At 42.8% G+C, this 23,161-nt stretch overlaps 1 protein-coding gene across 40 annotated transcripts in view; it reads right to left on the bottom strand.

The window, feature by feature from the left end:
* Positions 1-6,058: 6,058 nt before the first annotated feature.
* The window catches only part of LOC311421814 (uncharacterized protein), a 33,588-nt gene continuing 16,485 nt past the window's right edge, over positions 6,059-23,161 (bottom strand). For 23 of the 40 annotated variants that reach the window (XR_014685031.1, XR_014685032.1, XR_014685046.1 and 20 more), the window contains 5 exons: positions 20,924-21,163; positions 13,850-13,950; positions 13,706-13,749; positions 13,114-13,615; positions 6,059-12,660 (listed from right to left, as the gene is read on the bottom strand). Coding sequence is in view for 5 of the 40 variants with exons in the window: in XM_084494170.1 (XP_084350296.1) it covers positions 16,973-17,719; positions 20,924-21,163 (987 nt within the window). In the remaining 35 variants the exon portion in view is untranslated. The other 17 variants (XR_014685049.1, XR_014685054.1, XR_014685060.1 and 14 more) reach the window with 11 other exon arrangements.

The raw sequence follows: 23,161 nt of genomic DNA, 5'->3' as shown, positions 1-23,161 counted from the left end.
GTTTTCACATTTTGTGCACAAGTGGTAGTACAGATAAGTAAGATTCTAAAGATAGATTGGCAACTGCATACTCCTTATAGACCACAGGCAAGTGGACAGGTAGAAAAATGAACCATTTAATTGAACAATAAATAGCTAAAATTGGATAAGAAGCTAATTTGTCATGGACTCAATCCCTCCCTTTAGCATTACTTGGAATTAGAGTTAAACCTAGAATAAAAGGGAATTTGAGTCCCTTCAAAATCTTATATGGAAGGCCATAGCAATTTCTATTTAGTGGAGAGGACCTAACGCAGTTAGGATCAGAATATTTATATGCTTATATAACTGAACTTCAGAAACAATTAAATAAAGTACATAAATTTGTTTTAGGGACCAGGGCTAGAGGGTTGGATCAACCAATCCACCCCTTTAAGCTCGGGGATTATATATATATATATAAGACTTTTTCAGGACAACCCCTACAGGAAAAATGGAAGGAAAGTGGATGGGACCATACCAAGTATTACTGACAACACACACCGCCATTAAGATTAAGAAGCAAGCAGCTTGGATCCACAATTCAAGGGTGAAGAAGGTCCCGGCGAGGATATGGACCACCACTCCAATTGGACCAACAAAATTACAGTTTTCCAGATCCTAATGATTGCAGGGGTGCGGTTCTCGGATTCGGGGTGGGCAACTTGGGATGAGAACTTACACCTGACCTTAATACAAACAATTTCTCAAGTAACTAATAAGACGAACTGTTGGGTATGCACCCATCTGCCACAGCATGGGAATAAGGGTGTATCGTTAATCGGGATTCCCTTGCCTGCAAACTTATCTTGGACTAATTTGTGGGAAAACACATCTTGGGGTCGAAAATATTAAGAAGTTTTGGAACTAGAAGTGAGTAGCTTCATGCCGTTAGAATCCTATTATGTATGTGTACAAAGGTGTAACCCGCCTAAGGGTATAGGAAAACAGCATTGTATAAATACGGATACTACTTATGTGGGAAATCAGACATCTTGTAATTGAACAATGGATATTAGTACGACTAGCGGCTGGGCAAATTCAACCAGCTGGACAGTTCCAGAAGGAAAAGGGTGGTATTGGCTATGCAATGATACAGCCCGTAAGGTCTTGCCTGAGAATTGGAAGGGAACTTGCACTCTTGGAGCGGTAGTCCCCAATATGACAGTACATGATGTAGTGCCTCGAGGTTACTTGAGAAATCATATCCGGAGAATCAGATGAAAAATTAACAATACATTGGTAGAGAGACACACCGCTTTTCATAGTTTTGTGCGATGGTTTATCACATGGTTAGGAGTGAGTGAATTGGAAAAGGCAATAGTTAATATTTCTGCAATTATAGAGAAGTTAGAAAACAAAACTCTGTATGCTATAAAGGCTCAACAAGAAGAGATATCTAGTTTATCACAGGTAGTATTACAAAATTGGATGGCCCTAGACTTGTTACTGCCCGCTCAAGGGGGAGTCTGTACAGTAATAAACACAAGTTGTTGTATGTATGTAGATCAGAGTGGAAGGATCTCTACCGACCTGGAAGAAATATGGAAGCAGACAAGGATCCTACATGAGATCAGTAAAGATGATCTTTCGTGGAGTTTTAGTGAAATATGGAATAAGTTGACCTCCTGGTTGCCCAATTTTCAATGGTTGAAACAAGTGTTCATTGCTCTAATCGCATTAGTAGTGTTAGGAATATTTGTGTGCATGTTGTTTAGATGCCTGCTTTGTTGTGTTACTGTAAATAATGAAAGTATCTGATGCAAAAGAATTTGCATGGGAAAAGAAAAGGGGGGATTGATTAAGGAGGCATTGGGGAGGCACTGGGGAGGCAAGGACAATCCCCAGACATGGACTGTATATCTCGAAACAAGACACTGAAACTCATGATAAGGAAGTGGCAGACGGACAGAGAAACAAATGTAAGGACTATAAATCTCAAAACTGGACATTGGAATTCATTATAAAGATACAACAAACGGAAGAATTGGCAACAACCAGCTCTCGCAATTAAGAAACATGCCAATTCAGCAGATTCCTGACCAAAGGTGAAAAGTACACTGTGAGGAAGACTCGGGGTCTTCCTCCCAGAGACCTCTGCCCACGTCCCAAAGACCCCTGCCCACAATTCTTGGAAGGCTCTACGCAGGCGCAAGGTGCCAAAAGGCTAATTAGCATAAGAAGCGAGGGAAGGCGGGGATAGGTAATGCATATGTATAGGTGCTTGTAGAATATTGATAGATTGATTGTATAAATTCAAGACTGCTTTCCGCTTTAGGTATGCACGATAGGTGGAGAGATCCCCCGTGCATCCAGCGCTGCAATAAAGAATATACCACTTAAAGGAATTTCGGCTTCGATCTTTGAATCACTGGGGCCTCTCTCATTCCAATTTCTAACCGTTATTCCTAATGGACTTTCTGGTGGTATGTCTGGTAATTTGCTCCCTTTCTTCTGGTCCCTGGTCTTCGATTTTGTCTGACCCATCTAGGAATGTTACTGTGACAATTCCCACAGCCCTTGGTTACCCTAATAAGAGTGTCTTACAGAGGATTTAAGATCTATCACCCACCCACAAATACTATAGGAATCCCTTCGGTCCTTCACTGGCCAAGTCCCTCGCGGGAGATTGGAACCGCGGTTAGAAGACCTCCACAATCACTTCGGAACTAAATTCCGTCTCAGTCACACTCTTACACACACAGGCAACCGAAACCCACCCAACAGAACAGTATACGCTTTAAACACTTACGACTCCGTTGTCTTCATTCAGATCTTCACACGCAGAATTACAGGCAAAATATAGTGCTGCAGCCAGCAAGGGAGCTGAAAAAAAATCAAAACCTTTGCTTACCTTTATTCACGTTCAAGATGCCATTAGTCCCGACCTGACTCGAACAGCAGCCACCAAATGGTGGGGCGCCTCTCCTAGATCAAATAAGAATTCAAGAACCAAAGCCCTCCCGGACAAGCCCCCAGTTTTCATACATGACTGGGTCCCAAATTGGATTGCAATTAAATTTTACAATTTATTAAATGAATAGAGGTAAATGAGCAGTTGTGCGCAAACAGATATACTGTGACAGCTGCCCTTCAGCACGTGCCCAGAGGCAGACCGGATGTCTTTGCCAAAACAGTCCTGACAATGTATTAGTACACCCATGCACTGCCACGTTAGCTGTCATCACTAACTGCCAAGCAGGACAGCTCCAGACCAAACACACACACACAGGCATGCCACAAACACTACAAACAAAACACACAACACAAGATGCAAGAAAAAGTGACCCCCCCAGAGGGAAGCCCTGTGGCAACAGCAAGTCAGAACAGGTGCTCTGCAGCAGACCCCAGGAGAGACTCAAATGTCACAACATGCGACTGGAAGCAACTGCCAGAACTGGGATGATGGAGGCCTACAAAACCTGCCTTCAAGACAAGAGACCAGAAGGATGGGGAGTGATAAACCCCATAAGAAGACGCTTAGGAAATCAATTCCCAAGCAAGAGCTCCTGATGCGGCCCAGATGACTTCTGCAAGAGTGAGGATGGAAACAGACGCGATCTCAAACCGAATATGATGCACAAGACCTGAAACAGACCTGCTCTTTAAGCAGCGACTGCAAGACAAGAAGTGCTCAGATCAGAGCCATGATGACAAAACAAGCATTGAGGCCCTTCAGCACCACTACCAAGTCGCCTGTCTAGTCAGTCCAGTCTAAAAAGCCAGGAGGATATCAAGACCCGAGAAGCACAGAACAGACGCTGCAGAAGCAACGCTACAAGACAGACGAACAGAAGGAAACTGTCCTGCCTGGCGCACGCACTCACGCTACAAAATAATCCCACTTCTTCTATTAGCCTGGTGACCCAGCCACAAGCAGCTTGAACGTGATCCAGCCTGAACCACCCTCACAGTGGCACCAAGTCTATTCAGCCAGCTGGCTCCATGCTGCTCTGGCTCCCAGCTCCCATTAGCCACTCCAGATATGCAAAGACCAGGTGCCCCCCAACTTAGCTCTCAGGTTGCTGCATGGTAAATTCCCTCCGCCTCAAGAAACTCACAGGCACCGATTGTCATCTTAGTCAATTGCCAGGCTCATCATCAGCTGCAAAAACAGAGTACCAGGATTCACTAGGACGCCGGCCCCATTGCTCACCTTCTCCACAATGCTGACTACTACTGATGCAACATACCATTGTGCTCACGTATTCCTCTCCGAGTCCAAGCTCCAACAGTGCAGCCAGTATCATCCACACCACCTGGGAAAACAAAGGGATTAAATGATCGTTGCATTCACAACAAGTCAGCCAATGGTGGTTTTTTTTGTTATTGTTGTTTTTTGTGTGTCTGTTTCCTGTATTTATTTTTTAATCTGCTTTAGCTCAACAGCATGCAGAGTGAAAACAAGAGAACTGGGGTGTTTCTAGAAGCAACAATCCCCATGCTTTTGCTGCAGCTTTGAATGTTAAAAGGACAATAAGACCCAGCAAGTAACTAGAACTTTCTTAACTGGAATTAGCTCAAACTTTTATTTACATTGAAAGAAAAATCTAGGAGCAGAACAGATTATACACCAACAAAATTAATTCCATTTCATCCCCAGAAAAAAATCACATACTCTCATCCCCTCCTGTACCTCAGCCACTTGCCTGCCCCACATGGCACATGCTTCCATCTGTTCCCTTTACCCACTTAGAGCACCTCTAAAAGCCCAACTGGAATTTTACACTATTGGATGTAGGAAAATAACTGCAGTGACAACCGCACCCCAAAAACAACAGTTACCTCTGCTCATCACGCACCAGAGTCACTGCAGAGGCAGCTTGGGTCAAGACGTCCTGCACTACACATTGCGTTTCAGCCTGAACAAAGGAAAAACACAGGTAGAAGATAAACATTCAGCTGCCAGCAGTAGCACCCATCCCTCAACAACAAAAGGGACCCCATCTTTAGTTTTATCCTTTCAAAACAGCAGTCCACTTGCCTCTGTACCTGCAAATTAGGCCCAACCTTGAAAGGAGCGGCCAGCATCACCCACACCACCTGGGAATACAAAAGGACAAAATGACCACTGTGCTTGCAAGCACCCACCTGCCACACTGCTCCCCTATCCCAAACAGCCTCACCTCGGACCCTCTGAGGGAAACACCTGAGCATCTTCCCTTTACTTCAGATAAGGGATGACCAGGCTGACAACACTAACCTTCCCTCAGAGCTTCGTGACATGAGGATTTCCTCTCCCTGTCCACAACTGCACAAAGCACCTGTAGAGACAAGAGAAACGCACACTCTGAGGCACCTCATAGCCACAGCGTACCTGCTGCAATACCTCTCTCTTCCCAGCTCTGGTACTTCAGCTGCTCACCAGCTCTAACTGGGATTCTTTGCTCACAGCGCCACAGCAAACTCTGCCTGGGCCACACAACACACATTACACAAGCTACAATGGCTAAGACACACAAGCTGGAACATTCCCACCCAACAATCAGTCGCATCGCATAGAAAGGCTGCCGCACACTCCGAGAAACCAAACCTACCAGTCCTGAGCAGCTCCCCACCTCCTCCTGCCAACCACGCTCAGCACACACACTATTTGCCCCTCAAAAAAAAAAAAAAAAAAAAAAAAACTGAGCTCCACAAATGCCAAAAAGACGTGCACGCACAGCAGCCCCGGCAGGGGTAATCACAGACATACCCTCTGCAGAGGAAAGAGCAGACTCTGATACAACCCTGCTGTCGCGTTAAGGGGTGTAGCTGATTAACCGTTATGGGCCCAGTCGGATTCAGAGTACTGAACCAGTCAGACATTCACCAAAAACACGATAACCGTCTGGGGGTCCCGTCAGACATTCACCATCAACGTATTAACCGTCTGGGGGTCTGTTCAGACATTCACCAAAAACGCATTAACCATCTGGGGGTCCGTTCGGACATTCACCAAAAATGCATTAACCGCCTGGGGGTCTGGTTAGATTCAGAACACTGAACTATCACGGATAACCACCCTCACCCTCGTTGCACTTAATGAGAGTTATCACAATGCAATCAAGTATGGTTTATTACAGCAACAGATAATCAGTTTCTTTTGGATTGCTGGTGATAGGGACTGTCTGCAAAAGCAAGCTAGTATGCATGAAATACACAGGTGTTATAGGTGTTACAGATGTTACAGGTGTTGTAGGTGTTACAGATGTTACAGGTGTCACAGATGTCACAGGTATCACAGGTGTGCAGCCTAGAAATAAACAGTGAGTATTAACAGAACAATAACAGGGTGAAGCATCTCGTTGAAGATTCCCTTGGCAGCTGGCGACCATCCAAAGTGTCCCAGCAACGGTGTCTCTCATCTCTCTTTACTCTTCAGTAATCAGAGTCTTTTGTCCATTTTCTCAGACTTGTGTCATCAGCTGCTTCAGGTCCTCATGTACCAGCAGTTTCTTCACCAAGGTAAGGTTCATTCCAATAGGAGTAGGCAACAGTTCATGAAGCAGAATATAATTAGATGCAATGAGTTGATAAGAAGTGACAGGAGCTGAGTATTTAAAATCACATCCTAGAATTTTGGTAAAATTGCAAACACAAACATTAGAGTGATTACTGGTATCTATCACTGCATTATCTACGACTATAGAATCACAATGAGTTCTCATGCAAACGCAACCTTTCCCAATATATACAAGTACAGTTTCAAGGGTTTCATTAGGATGTATCTCAAAGTGGCAAATATTTTGCTCAGTCTCAAGACAAATGTCTTGGGATTCCAGCGTGTTACTTTCACAGATGAAACCTTTTTGTTCACACACAATACATGCATTTACATCAATTGTTTGCCACTTTCCTCCCTTTTGATGGGCCTATAGTTTATGCTCTTTAGGATAAAGTATAATTCCATTATGATTGACTCCTAATGCAATGATTGGATATACATTGTATATGGTGGCATTACTTATAGTAAGTATAAAGGCAACAATTTTATCATTTTCTGCATAATGGGTAAAGTTGACTAATTGCCACCATGCTTGAAATTCTTTTTTAAATTCTGAAGCATTATCCCAAATCAATTTTCAAATTTCAGTGGGCAAAGTTCCTCCTTCTCCCTCTCTAATAATAGCTGCTGCTACAGATTGTATCCATAACTGCGCTTGGATGCAGCTCAAGGCAAGGGAGGTATTGCCTTGTGCTTTTCCAAGGGCATTTACAATTAATTGATGATCATTTTCCTCAATGTGTTCCCAATGGGGCAAAACATCTGATAGAAGCCATTGATTTGCTCCTAGAGCCAATAAAGATGGTTTTATTGGTTGTTCCAGTTTCCTTAGGTCATCTGTAGTAGCAGTTACTCTACTCATTAAGACCTCAGCATCAATGCTATTTAATATACCTAATTCTGTCCCTAATAACCTAGTTGCATCCTGTGGCCCTTTTTAGGGACCAACTAGGGTCAAAGAGAATTTGTTGTTGAATTATATAAGGGCCTGTATTGAAGATGGAAGGAGTTAGACCAATGGGAGGCTGAGTCGGTTCATTTTCAAATATCTGCAGGGGCAGAGGCTTCTTATCCTTTGTAGTCGATGATGTTTCTGTATTAACCATGAATTCAAATAATATTTCTGTGCCTCTGTAACCCCAAAGACAGTCTTAAAGTTCAGCCATTCTTAGAGAATCATTCCAACTCCATTCATCTTTTGAAAATATTTTGTTTCCATGTAGAACTAAAGTAGAGAGATTTAGGTCCTTTCTGTTTTGAGATGTTCCAGTGACTGTGCTATACTGTGACAGTACATGGTTAAATGCCATGGTGAAACACCTCAGCTCCATGCACAGCCACAGTAGCTAAGTTTCCTTTAAGGTCTGTAATTGCATCAAGGTCAGGGTAAAGCATAGCATTATTAATCCAAACTGTTGATTCGTCATCTTCCAGCTGTCCATATACAGTTCGCTCAGGGTTCCTGTGAACACAAAAGAAAATAAAATATGCTCGGTTGTATTCAACCGGCAGGGTTAGAAAGAGGGTGAAACAGCAATCTTTGATTTCCCATGCATAGTAGTTAGCACTATTACTTCTGTTAGATACACAGAGGGCTTTCACTATCTCTGCCATGTTTGGAACTGCGGCAGTCAAAGGTGTAGTGTTAGCATTCAACTGTCTGTATTCCACTGTAAAATGCCATTGCCTGGTTGGTTTCTTTACTGGCCACACCAGTGAATTGTAAGGTAAATGAGTCCTTTTAATAATGCCTCTTTCTTCCAATTCAGTTACCACCCCGTCAATCCCCATAAGTGCTGCTGCTGACAACAGATATTGCCGATCATTCATGATTTTATCGGGGAATAAGGGTATGGATGTTTGTAACAGGCTCAGTCTCACGGTGCCTGAATCCCTTTGATGTGTCGCGAAACTCCACACAGTTCCATCAGGGAGTTTCCACATACAACCATGCAGTATGTCAAATCCTAAAATATTAGTATATGCAGCACCAACTAATACTTCTATCCTGGTTAATTTTTGTTCCTCTGGCAACCAGAGTGAAATTGTTGCAGTGGGGCATTGTTTTTCCACACCATTGATTCCCGTGAATTCAACCCTGTGTTGACCAGGTGTTATGCTCAGGGTCTGTGCGGTCTCATGTGTAATTACTGACATTTGGGTCCTGGTATCAATAAGAAAATTTACCAATATTTTTGGGGGTTCAACAGGAATGGCAATGGTAGGGTCAGAGTGTTCACTAGAGAGCCATTGAATTGCTAATACCCGCTGAGCAGGGTGGCTCACTGCCCTCCCCGGGGAAAAGAGTTTTTTTGCCGACACCACAACTCACCTCGTTCCCTATTAGGTTTCAACCTCTCTTTGAATTTGGGATATCTGGGATTTTGAGTGTGGATTTGGTGGACTCACCGAGAGTGGTCTTGGGATTTAATACTGGAAGAATTTATCCAGCCCCTTCGGTGTCTGTGCTTATCTACGTCTTGTACCAATTCACTCCAGGTGGGAATAGGGGAGTTAGGATTTCGCCTACAACCACTATCATCATCCCTACAAGCAGCTAGTATGTGACCTTGGGTGTTTGCTACAAACATCTTAAGACAATCAGGGAGTCCACGGATGAGAGGGGTTAATTGAACCGGGTCAATAGGAGCTAACATCGGGGATTTCCTAAATTCATCTCTTTCATATATCGCCTGAATACAGGCTGCTTTTTGTACTGCTACAGCCAGGTCAGAATATCCTGTAGCTCTAATTTCCAGGGGTTCCCCTCTCTCTTGGGGATCTATACCACCTGCCCAATATCACTGCATGGGCGGCATAGAGTAACTATGGTCTCCTGGTGTGGTGGTTAAAAACACTCCAGGTCCCCAAAAGCCACCTGCTTCTTCCTCACTCAACATAATTCGATCTCCTCCTTCAAGAGAAACTCACCACACATACTCCACTTCCGATTCCCCTGGACGCCTTGAGAATTTCTCCTGTATTTTAACCAACTCTTCCGGTGACCACGGAATCGTTCACACAGTAGTGCGGATTTCATCATTATCATCAACAGCAGTCTCAGTCTTAACCAAAGGTCTCAAGGAAATCGATTGAGGTTCAGAATCAGAAATCTCTTCAACACCATCATCACTGTCAGACCAGAAATCACTGTCCCAGCTTTCAGGTTCTGCACTATGCAGCACTCCACGAATCTGCTTGACCGGAGCGCAAGGCTGTACTTTATTTAATAGATGACTAACCCTCTCCAGCAATTGTTTAAGATGATTATTCTCACTCACAAGTTTATCATTTTCAGTCACAAGTTTGTCATTCTCAATGGAAAGTTTATTATTTTCATCCAAAAGTTAATCCACTCTGATTCCTAATGTTTTTCCCATCTCCCTTTCAAAGGCCAATGATGACTTCAACACATCAATCTCTGATTTCAAAGCTGTATGTTCCGCATCAGAGATCAGTTTGGGAGCAGGAATTTCCTTAGCTTCTTGCTGAGCACAAGACAAACAGTCTCCTAACACAGCACAAATCACACCTTTACCCTTTCTTTGACCAATCTTTCGTGAAGCCTGACACTGCTCAATGCGCTCCACAACTTTTTCCTCATCTTTCCAAAACTTTCGGGCCCACTCCTTCCCCGCCTAGGAAGGGGCACATTTGTATATTTGCAGAAGTTTATCCATAGCAATCCTGCCGACTACGCCAATTTTACTGTCGCGTTAAGGGGTGTAGCTGATTAACCGTTACGGGCCCGGTCGGATTCAGAGTACTGAACCAGTTGGACATTCACCAAAAACACGATAACCGTCTGGGGGTCCCGTCAGACATTCACCAAAAACGCATTAACCATCTGGGGGTCCGTTCGGATATTCACCAAAAATGCATTAACCGCCTGGGGGTCTGGTTAGATTCAGAACACTGAACTATCACTGATAACCACCCTCACCCTCGTTGCACTTAATGAGAGTTATCACAATGCAATCAAGTATGGTTTATTACAGCAACAGATAATCGGGTTCTTTTGGATTGCCGGTGATAGGGACTGTCTGCAAAAGCAAGCTAGTATGCATGAAATACACAGGTGTTATAGGTGTTACAGGTGTTTACAGGTGTCACAGATGTCACAGATATCACAGGTGCACAGCCCAGAAATAAACGCGTTAAAAGGATCAAAGACTCTATAGAGATTTATAAGCAAGTATTCAGATCTCACCCAAAGGCGTCCCAATGGGGGGGGAAGAGAGGCTCAGCCCGTCGACTCAGGAGGTCCTAAGGATGTTGTATTTCCTTGGGATGGTATCTCCCCTGACAGTGGTATCTTCCCTAACATCCCCTCTCTCGGGCCAATTTATATTATTTTCTGTCTTTGTTAGTTTTGTTTTATTTATTAGTTTATTTTTTTTATTTTTATTTTTTATTTTTATTTTATTTATTATTATAATATTTATTTATTTATTATTTATTTGTTTGTTTAAAATGTTAGTTTTATTTTCCTAGTTACTTCAGGCATTTACACCACACCTGCTCAGGCTCTTAGTAATGCTGCATCTACACTGCCAAGCCACATGTAGCATGAAATGAAGCTGGTTTTAGTCCTCTGGAAAATTACACAAGTAGGTTTATACATCTAAAGATTAAAATATAGCTCAAAAACAGAAGAGTATCCCACCATCACAAAAAACAGTGAGCCAGCAACCTCTACTAAATATCCCTCTATTAAGTGAATTCCAAGCACTTAAAATCCAGAAATCCATAGACTCCAGCCTGCCTAGAGTACCCTGCAACTGACTGAAGGAAAATCAAAACACTTACCCCAAAGAGCAGCCCAGGCAGAAGGAGCTCTCTAATGCCATGCCTGGGGCTCATATACCATTTGGCCCCGCCCAGCACCCAAACTCAATCACATTGTAAAGGGAAGGGACAAAGCACAAGAAAGTAGGAGCAGAGCAGGAGCAGCAGCAGCTGGTTTTCATTTTCTTTTTTTTTTTTTTTTTTAATCTGCTTTACCTGAACAACATGCAGAGAACAGACAAGAGACCTGGGGTGTTTCTAGAAGCAACAATCCCCATGCTTTTGCTGCAGCTTTTAATATTGAAAGGACAACACGACCAGTCAAGTAACTGGAACTTTTTCAAATGGAATTACGTCAAACAGGTTCATCATCACTTGCAAAAACAGAGAACCAGCATTCACTAGCATGCCAGCCCTGATACCCACCTCCTGCACAACACTCACTACTACTGATGCAACATACAGTTGTGCAGTATCTCTCTGTTCCCAGCTCCTTTCCCTCACCTGCTCAGTAGCTCCACCTGAGAAATGGGCCCGGGCAGCGCCGCGCTTCCATGTGCCCGAACAGACTTATTCTTTAGAGATCGAGAAAGGTGACCCTGCTCACTCTCTAGGCACTACTGCACTTATGCGGTCAAGAAACTGTACCCCACTTTTTCCCAAAAACAACGTACCTGGCAACCCCTTAAAAACGTACTTCTAATATGTGAATTCCAAGCACTTTAAGCGTAGAGGGCTGCAAGGTCTAAAGACTTGACAGACAGCAAAACCACAGGCAAAAGCTCCAAAAATATAACAAACTGTTCCTAAACCTGAAACAGACTACCCCTTACGTGCCCACTGCTGCCATTTTCAGATACATGCTCCCACAGGGAGCTTCAATGATACATTTCTCCTAAACCCTGCTCCATCACTTTGCCACCAAGGTTGTGACTTTGATAGTATTTGACACAGAGGCAAACACTCAAAAAAAAGCCCCGTAATTCTGCAAAAATCATAAGGGACCCAGAACCACAAAGCAAACACACAAGGTAACATCATTATACTATCTGTAAACATGCTATAATAACTACTATACTACTATAATAACTACCTGAGGAAGAGCTGAGTGCAATACAGGCACCTACTACTAGATTGCTTTACAATGACAGATCCTACTAGTTACCACCTCAAAAAGATAGGCGTACCGGTTTCTACTTGAAAACGCATCAGTCCATAGACTCTGGCCCACCTAAAGAACCCTGCAAACGACTGAAGAAAAAACAAAGCACTTACCAAAAAGTGCAGCTCAGGCAGAAGGAGCTCTCTGATGGGATACCTGCAACTCAGTTACCATTAGGTCCCACCTGGAACCTGAAGCCAATCACCTGGGAAAGTGCAGGGGGAAAGCACAAAAAAAAAAAAAAAAAAAAAAGCAGAAAGAGGAGGAGCAGCAGCTGTGGTTTTATTAACTTCTTTATATGGCTTAGCTCAACAGCATGCAGAGTGAAAACAAGAGAACTGGGGTGTTTCTAGAAGCAACAATCCCCATGCTTTTGCTGCAGCTTTGAATATTGAAAGGACAACACAACCAAGCAAGTAACTGATTTTTTTTCTCCCAACTGGAATTAGCTCAAACTTTTATTTACGCAGAAAGAAAAATCTAGGATAGAACAAATTATACACCAACAAAATCAATTCCATTCCACTCGCAGGAAAAATCACTTACTTCACCAGGCTATCTGAGAACCAAAAGGCTATGCTGACAGGTCAAAACACACTACAGAACACTGGGGCCAGGCCCTCCGCTGCACCAACTTAAAACCCATCCCTACACTCACCAAGGTGCAACCCCAACCCAAACACAGACACAGCGTTTCAGCTTCAACACAGTTTTGGGAACTGCTGGAAAGCAGGCTTCATCCTCAGCAAGGTGTGCTCAGGCTACACAGGACAGGGCTTCGGGCACCTCTTTGCCTACCAAAGAAGACTGCCGTCAGGAACTGCCACACCAGAAAACCTTTTTCCTACACAACACCTTTCTCAGGAACCACGCAGCATTCCAGCGACCTGCTTTCCTCCTACTTTAAAGGATATCTCAGCCCACCTTGTCTGTGGCACCTGATAAACAGGAGAGAAAGCAACCACAGCAGCAAAAGCCACAGCACCCTTAGGACAGTTACTCTCATCCCCTCCTGTACCTCAGCCGCTTGCCTGCCCCCCATGGGAAAAAGAGAAAGCCACCGCAGCGCTTGGAAACCATCCCTGCACGTGCCGCTCCTTGTTGCTCTCTGGCCTTATCTGAAATCCTCAGCCACTTCTGTGGAGAGCCTTCCACGGCACCTGCAAAGCAAGATGGACACCTTTCATAGTCACCTTGTGCTACTTGGCCGTTCTGCTTCAACCCAGCTCATGACCAGCCCCTATTCTTACACAGCTCTTCAGAGTGCAGTTTGTTCCTTTGAGCCTGGAGACACCTGTGAAAGAAAAAGAAAAGCATAGGCCGAGGCAGCATCCAAAGCCACAGCACAGCTAGAACAGTTACTCTCATCTGCTCCCTTACCTCTGCCCACTTACCTGCCCCTTGATTCAAAGATCGAAGCCGAAATTCCTTTAAGTGGTATATTCTTTATTGCAGCGCTGGATGCACGGGGGATCTCTCCACCTATCGTGCATACCTAAAGCGGAAAGCAGTCTTGAATTTATACAATCAATCTATCAATATTCTACAAGCACCTATACATATGCATTACCTATCCCCGCCTTCCCTCGCTTCTCATGCTAATTAGCCTTTTGGCACCTTGCGCCTGCGTAGAGCCTCCCAAGAATTGTGGGCAGGGGTCTTTGGGACGTGGGCAGGGGTCTTTGGGAGGAAGACCCCGAGTCTTCCTCACAGTGTACTTTTCACCTTTGGTCAGGAATCTGCTGAATTGGCAGGTTTCTTAATTGCGAGAGCTGGTTGTTGCCAATTCTTCCGTTTGTTGTATCTTTATAATGAATTCCAATGTCCAGTTTTGAGATTTATAGTCCTTACGTTTGTTTCTCTGTCCGTCTGCCGCTTCCTTATCATGAGTTCCAGTGTCTTGTTTCGAGATATACAGTCCATGTCTGGGGATTGTCCTTGCCTCCCCAATGCCTCCCCAATACCTCCTTAATCAATCCCCCCTTTTCTTTTCCCATGCAAATTCTTTTGCATCAGATACTTTCATTATTTACAGTAACACAACAAAGCAGGCATCTAAACAACATGCACACAAATATTCCTAACACTACTAATGCGATTAGAGCAATGAACACTTGTTTCAACCATTGAAAATTGGGCAACCAGGAGGTTAACTTATTCCATATTTCACTAAAACTCCATGAAAGATCATCTTTACTGATCTCATGTAGGACCCTTGTCTGCTTCCATATTTCTTCCAGGTCGGTAGAGATCCTTCCACTCTGATCTATATACATACAACAACTTGTGTTTATTACTGTACAGACTTCCCCTTGAGCGGCCAGTAACAAGTCTAGGGCCATCCAATTTTGTAATACTACCTGTGATAAACTAGATATCTCTTCTTGTTGAGCCTTTACAGCATCCAGAGTCTTGTTTTCTAACTTCTCTGTAATTGCAGAAATATTAACTATCGCCTTTTCCAATTCACTCACTCCTAACCATGGGATAAACCATCGAACAAAACTATGAAAAGCGGTGTGTCTCTCTATCAATGGATTGTTAATTTTTCGTCTGATTCTCTAGATATGATTTCTCAAGTAGGCTCGAGGCACTACATCATGTACTGTCATATTGGGGACTACCGCTCCAAGAGTGCAAGTTCCCTTCCAATTCTCGGGCAAGACCTTACAGGCTGTATCATTGCATAGCCAATACCACCCTTTTCCTTCTGGTACTGGCCAGCTGGTTGAATTTGCCCAACTGCTAGTTGTACTAATATCAATTGTTCGATTACAAGATGTCTGATTCCCCACATAAGTAGTACCTGTATTTATACAATCCTGTTTTCCCATACCCTTAGGCGGGTTACACCTTTGTACACATACATAATAGGATTCTAACGGCATGAAGCTACTCACTTCTAGTTCCAAAACTTCTTAATATTTTCGACCCCAAGATGTGTTTTCCCACAAATTAGTCCAAGATAAGTTTGCAGGCAAGGGAATCCCGATTAACGATACACCCTTATTCCCATGCTGTGGCAGATGGGTGCATACCCAACAGTTCGTCTTATTAGTTACTTGAGAAATTGTTTGTATTAAGGTCAGGTGTAAGTTCTCATCCCAAGTTGCCCACCCCGAATCCAAGAACCGCACCTCTGCAATCATTAGGATCTGGAAAAACAGAAAACTTTTTCTGGAAAACTTTTGTTGGTCGAATTGGAGTGGTGGTCCATATCCTCGCCAGGGCCTTCTTCACCCTTGAATTGTGGATCCAAGCTGCTTGCTCCTTAGTTTTAATGGCGGTGTGTGTTGTCAGTAATACTTGGTATGGTTCCGTCCACTTTCCTTCCATTTTTCCTGTAGGGGTTGTCCTGAAAAAGTCTTATATATATATATAATCCCCGAGCTTAAAGGGGTGGATTGGTTGATCCAACCCTCTAGCCCTGGTCCCTAAAACAAATGTATGTACTTTATTTAATTGTTTCTGAAGTTCAGTTATATAAGCATATAAATATTCTGATCCTAACTGCGTTAGGTCCTCTCCACTAAATAGAAATTGCTATGGCCTTCCATATAAGATTTTGAAGGGACTCAAATTCCCTTTTATTCTAGGTTTAACTCTAATTCCAAGTAATGCTAAAGGGAGGGATTGAGGCCATGACAAATTAGCTTCTTATCCAATTTTAGCTATTTATTGTTTAATTAAATGGTTCATTTTTTCTACCTGTCCACTTGCCTGTGGTCTATAAGGAGTATGCAGTTGCCAATCTATCTTTAGAATCTTACTTATCTGTTCTACCACTTGTGCACAAAAATGTGAAACTCTATCAGAAGACATTGCTACTAGAATCCCAAAGCATGGTATTATTTCATTTAACAAGACTTTAACCACTTCTCTTGCTTTGTTTGTTCGACAGGGAAAGGCTTCAAGCCTTCCTGAAAACGTGTCAGTCAGAACCAGTAAATAATGATACCCCCCTTTTCTAGGGAGTTCTGAAAAATCAATTTGCCACTGTTGCCCCGAATAATTTCCTTTACCGATTATTCCAAATTTTATTCTATTCTTGGTATTGGGGTTATTGTGTAAGCAAATGCTACATTGTTGAGTTATTTGTTTTATCATATCGTCCCACTAATGTCTGACTCAGGCTCTTATGCAGTGTGCCAGCTCCCCAATGCGTTTTATTGTGTTCTGTAAGAACTATGGGCCGTGTCAAACTAGAGGGTATTACTATGTGGTTATCTTCTAAATATACTCATCCATCTGGTTTCATTTTACCTTTCAAATCTTCAATTAATTTTAAGTCTTCTTTTGTATAATTTGGATATAGTTTGGATTTTACCGTCTGGTATCAAAGACAATGCCTTCACCTCAGTTATTTCAGCTGCCTGCTTAGCTTCTGCCAATCGATTTCCAATTTCAAAATCGGTGTTCCCCTTTTGGTGTCCCTGACAATGCATGATAGCTACTTTTTCTGGTTGTTTTACAGCCTCTAACAATTTTAAAATTTCTTCAGCATACTTTATGTGTTTTCACTGAGCGGTCAGCAATCCATGTTCTTTCCAAATTGCTCCATGAGCATGTACCACGCCGAATGTATATTTAGAATCTGTCCAAATATTTACCCTTTTTTCTGCTGCCAGTTCCAATGCTCTCGTGAGAGCAACTATCTCCGCCTTTTGAGCTGATGTTCCAGGGGGTAAAGGCTTAGACTCGATTACCTGCTGAGTAGTTGTTATAGCATATCCAGCTTTACGTTGTCTTTGCGTAACAAAACTGCTCCCATCCGTGAACCAAGTTTCTTCCGCATCTTCCATGGGCTCCTCCTTAAGGTCTGGTCGGCTGGAATACACAGTCTCTAGAGTTTCTAAACAATCGTGAATCACAGCTTGTGCCGGAGCATCACTAAGAAAAGAGGCTAGATTCACAATATTAGTTATCACAATTTCCACGTTGTCCTGTTCTACCAATATTGCTTGATATTTCAAAATCATCAATTCTCGTTTAAGTTGTTTAAACACTTTTTGTGCTTCTCCAGTCCAGACTAACTTTGACTGGTTAATCTTTATCAATTCACATAGAGGCTTTACCAATAGTCCATAATTATAAATCCAAAGGCGACACCAACCTGTCATTCTTAAAAAGGTTTGTAGCTCCTTTACCATTTGAGGTTCTGGAGTCTGGCAAATGACTTCCTTATGTTCAGTTCCTAGTTCTTGTTGTCCTTCCGAAATTTCAAATCCCAGATAGGTCACACTTTGTTGAGCCAGCTGGACTTCCTGTCAAGAGACTTGATATCCATTTAAACCCAGAAAATTAAGACGACTTATAGTCCATTGAATACAACTCCCTTTAGTCTCGGTAGCTATTAAGAGATCATCTACACATTGTAACAAAGCACCTTCAGTGTCCGGAGGCATCCATATTTTGAGTTCCCTTGCTAATTGGTTTCCAAAAATAGTGGGGCTATTCTTGAATCCTTGAGGTAGTAATGTCTACGTAAGCTGCGTCTTTCTGCCTGAATCGGGATTTTCCCATTCAAAGGCAAATAGGTTTTGGCTTTCTGTGGCTAAGCCTAGGCAGAAGGCGTCTTTTAAATCCAGTACGGTAAACCAGACCAACTCGTCCCTTAACTTGGTCAATAGCGTATAAGGGTTTGCTACCACAGGGTGTATATCCTCAGTGATTTTATTTATGGCCCTCAAATCCTGAACTAGCCTATAGCTTTTTCATCTGCCTTTTTAATTGGCAATATGGGTGCATTGTATTCTGATTCGCATTCAATCAATAATCTATACTGTAAAAATTTATTAATTATCTCTTTAATTCCTTTCCTATCTTCTATCCTCAAAGGATATTACTTAACCTTAACGGGTTTCTCTCCTGGCTTTAATTTAATAATTATTAAGGTCACATTTTTAGCTCTTCCAGGGACTTTGGTAGCCCAAACTCCTGGACATACTTGATCTGTGATCTCTAAAGGTATTTCACTTTTAGGGTCAGTTTGTATTAGTGCCAAGCTTAACACATTTATTAGTTGTTTTTCTCCTATTCTTAATTCCATTTTCCCTTTTTCAAAGACAATTTCTGCTCCTACTTGCTCTAATAAATCTCTACCTAAGAGTGCCCATGAGGAGCTAGGCATAGATAAAAATCTGTGTATGCCCCATTGTTTCCCTAACTTGTACTTCAAAGGTTCACAAAAATAAGCCTTTTCGGTTACACCTTGTCCTGGTTTCAGTTAGAACAGAGTTAATTTTCTTCCTAGTAGCTGGTAGAATGCTATGTTTTGGCTTAGGATGAGAAGAGTGCTGATAACACCCCAATGTTTTAATTGTTAAAGAGCAGTGCTTATACCAAGCCAAGGACATCTCAGCCTTTTGCCCTGTCCTGCCAACAGGCAGGCTGGGGGTGCAGTAAGAGCTGGGAGGGGACAGACCCAGGACAGGTGACCCAAACCAGCCAGAGGGGTATTCCATAGCATCTGACGTCAGGCTAAACAATACATAGGGGTGGCTAGCCAGGGGGAGGGGGCCGGACTGCTCGGGGTTAGGCTGGGCATCGGTCAGCGGGTGGTGAGCAATTGCATTGTGCATCACTTGTTTGTACACATTAGATGTAGTGGTACTATTATCATCATTTTATTATTATTATTATTATTATTATTATTATTATTTTGTCTTATTAAACTGTCTTTATCTCAACTCACAGGCTTCACTTTCCATTTCTCTCCCCCGTCCCAGAGAGGGAGGGGGAGGGTGAGCGAACAGCTGCATGGTGTTTAGCTGCCGGCCGGGTTAAACCACAACACACCTTTTACCCTAACATAATAATTCTGTGAAGGCATTAATGCTTGATTTAGAACTGAATACGTTGCCCCATAGCAATAAGAAATTTCACTTCCGTTCCTCCCCTAGCTTCATTATAACCAGCGGAGGTACTAGGGTAGATTCCCCAGGTCCCCGTTATTCCTGTTGAAATCAGGGGTCGATTACCCTAGGAAAAGGCTAGTCAATTTGTCCTCCGAAGCCAGGTCCAAACCGTTTTGTTTTATTTATTTATTTGTTTATTTATTTTCATTACATTTCAGAGTTGGTCCAAAAATTCCATAGGGGTTTCTTTTAGACCTTGTTGGAAGCATATTCTCAATTCCCAATTCATCCAGGTTTTAGTATTTACTTAACCGTTCATAATTTTCAGGATGATCCGGGTCTTAGTGGGGGTCGGTCAGGGGAATGCAATTGTCCACAGTTCCCTGAGCGGTCCCATCGGCAATCTGAGCTCACACATGAACTCAGGTTGTTTTAAGAGTTAACTGCTTTTCTGTTTCTGTGACAACTCTCTCGGACCCATCATAGTCCCTTTGCCCCAAAGGGCTAACACCCATGATTTTAAGATCTCTGCCTCGGGCAGAGGCAGAACTATTAACATTCCTACATCCTCTTTCCCTGCTCATTCAACTTCAAACACCTTTAACACTTTCAACAACCCTTTTAACACTTCCTTTATCTTTCTCCAGCCTGTACTTCTCTAATGCCAACATCAAAGGCTCAGTCAGGGGCCAACTTAATTCCGTACCTTTTCCCACCAAGATGCTGAAACACCAGTATACAACATTTCATCCTGTTCTGCTTCTCAAAAAAAACAACGTTAACTGTAGCATAATATTATAGTTTAAAGTTCCATTTAGGGGCCACTTTTCTCCACATTCCAGCTTATAAAGCGGCCACCACTGATTACGATATTTTATCAATGTTTTCCTGTTCACGCTTCCACCGGCAGATCCTCCAATATCCTTCCAGTGACTTAAAACACATCCTAACACACTTTTCTTTAAAATTTCACTGCTTGTTTGCCCCCCCAGTTTCCAGTTTACACTTTCAGAATACACGTTTTACTTACAAAAGTGTATCACAAAAATGTATCACTCACAAAATTACAGGCACGCAATATATTTCAGTAGCGATGTCACAAAGCTACTATTAACAGCAATATTGCTAAAATCACAATAACAATAGTCAGAGTCAAATTCCACATGCGATAAGTCAGAAAACCGAACTGTGTAACACCGTAACGATATCTTTCTTATAACAATGCCACGAACCTACTATTACCACCAGAAAAATAGCCAAAATCACAGTAACAATAACCAAAGTTAAATACCATACTCCATGAGTCAGAAAACCGAAATAGACAACACAATTCCAGATGGACCTTAAAGCGAGCTCTTTCCTTAAGGTCCCCAAATATACTTATGGTGCTTACCACAAAGTATATACCAAACACTGCCTCGCAGAAGATCACCTTCTGACTTACAGACAGTTCCAGATACAGATGGACCCCAAGGTCCCCAGATATACTTGTGGTACTAACCACAAAGTATATACCAAATACTGTCCTGCAGAAGTCACCTTCCGACTTACTGGACAGTCCCAGATGACCGGTCTACCAGAAAACCAAACCAGAATAAAGAATATACTCACTGACAATGATGGGGTCCTTGTCTGCCTCCGCAGTGATCCAGTGAGTCGAGGAGTCCCTCCGGGAAATCCCGGGGGTACCCTAGGGAGTCCTGTCCCCAGCGGGTCCTGCGGTCCGGCAGAGAGGTCGTCCCATCTGGGGTGCCAGATTGATTCAAAGATCGAAGCCGAAATTCCTTTAAGTGGTATATTCTTTATTGCAGCGCTGGATGCACGGGGGATCTCTCCACCTATCGTGCATACCTAAAGCGGAAAGCAGTCTTGAATTTATACAATCAATCTATCAATATTCTACAAGCACCTATACATATGCATTACCTATCCCCGCCTTCCCTCGCTTCTCATGCTAATTAGCCTTTTGGCACCTTGCGCCTGCGTAGAGCCTTCCAAGAATTGTGGGCAGGGGTCTTTGGGACATGGGCAGGGGTCTTTGGGAGGAAGACCCCGAGTCTTCCTCACAGTGTACTTTTCACCTTTGGTCAGGAATCTGCTGAATTGGCATGTTTCTTAATTGCGAGAGCTGGTTGTTGCCAATTCTTCCCTTTGTTGTATCTTTATAATGAATTCCAATGTCCAGTTTTGAGATTTATAGTCCTTACGTTTGTTTCTCTGTCCGTCTGCCGCTTCCTTATCATGAGTTCCAGTGTCTTGTTTCGAGATATACAGTCCATGTCTGGGGATTGTCCTTGCCTCCCCAATGCCTCCCCAATACCTCCTTAATCACCCTGAGGCAGATTTTTCCATCTACCCTCTTCAAACAGCTACACCACCTCTAAAAGACTAAGAGGGGATGCTTAGAGTAACAGTGAGACCTGTGTGAGAAACACTCTGTAGCCAATAACTTAGGCTCAGGCAAGGATCTCAGTGAAGTAGTAATTTATTCGCGATTGCAATGGCGGGCGCCCCACAAGCAGGAGAGAGCGCATCTACTAGTTCCAAAACACAGTTTATATACCTTTTGATGGCAGGACCCTCCCCTGTTTCCCCACTGAGTGGGTAATCCAGATTCACAATCTATCTGATGCTTCACAAACAATGCATGGCCTTCAGTCGCCGGCCTGTTAAATTTCAAATTTCTTTTGACATTTTTACTGTTTGAAGTGGTAATGTTTCTTCACTTATCTGACTTGACACCGTGATTTTCACCTAATTGTCCTAAGGAGTCTGATTGTCTGCATTTTACAAGGTCGCCTGCTAAACTTTCTTATCACTGTAAGCATATCTCAGTACCACATTCCCTCCTTCTAAACAATGTAACTCTGCAAAAACAACATTTCTATTCCCACAATTCCCCCCCCTTTTTTTTTTTTAATAAACTGTTGATTTTTGCAAAAACTCTTTTTGTTTTTATTTATTTATTTATTTTAAGTGTAATTTGGTAAATATCTTCAGTTTCTTCACTTTCTTTGCTCTCCATTTCCTCTAATATAATCATTTTATCTGAGTAGGGTGGTGGATCTATGGTCATTTGTTTCAATAATGCGGTTTCAATTAACCGCTGGACAAGTCCCCTTACACAGGGGATAATGCAACAGCCAATAGCCGTCAAAACTCCTGCTACTACAATCAAGGATGTAAATATGGACATTACCATCCCTTTCCATTTACCAAACCAAGATTTCAACCATCCTGTGATGGAAGTATCTGCTCCCGAATTTTCTGCCAATTCATTGGCAAGGGTGGTAAACCCTTGCAATGCTCTAGTTACTGTGCCATACGGGGCAGTATTGTTAGGGATAAAAGTACAACAATGGTTGCCCAGCATCACGCATACACCACCCTTCTCCATGAACATCATATCTAATGCTATCCTGTTTTCCCAAGCCATTTTGCTGATGGCATCTAGTTGTTCAGCGATTCCTCTCATCGCATCCTTGGTATAATTGATGGATCTCTGCTGATTATAATAGAAATAATTAATCCAATCCACATTTTTATTGATTGTTACCCACCAGAACAGTAACTCAAACCCTGCAGCAATTTAATTTCTGGCTTTATGTTCATCCAGAACTCCTCTAGGTACCCCAATAGAATCTATGTATACTCTATCATCAAATGATATTCCTAAGCCTCTTTTACTTCTTCTGGGTATTTGTGATGTTTCTCTTTCAAATGCCAGGGTGAAGGGTATAGCTAATTGAACAGGTGCACAAGTGCCTCCCCAATTAGATGGTAGGGTGGACCGTAAGATCTTCCCTCCACCGTACCACCAGAGATCTGCCCTGGGGATCTCTAGTCTTG

This window comes from Aythya ferina (genome assembly GCF_964211825.1).
Source record: "Aythya ferina genome assembly, chromosome: 20".
In the NCBI taxonomy this organism is placed as follows: domain Eukaryota; kingdom Metazoa; phylum Chordata; class Aves; order Anseriformes; family Anatidae; genus Aythya; species Aythya ferina.
The sequence above is the reverse complement of the archived record's forward strand: the minus strand, read 5'-3'. Positions and strand labels throughout refer to the sequence as shown.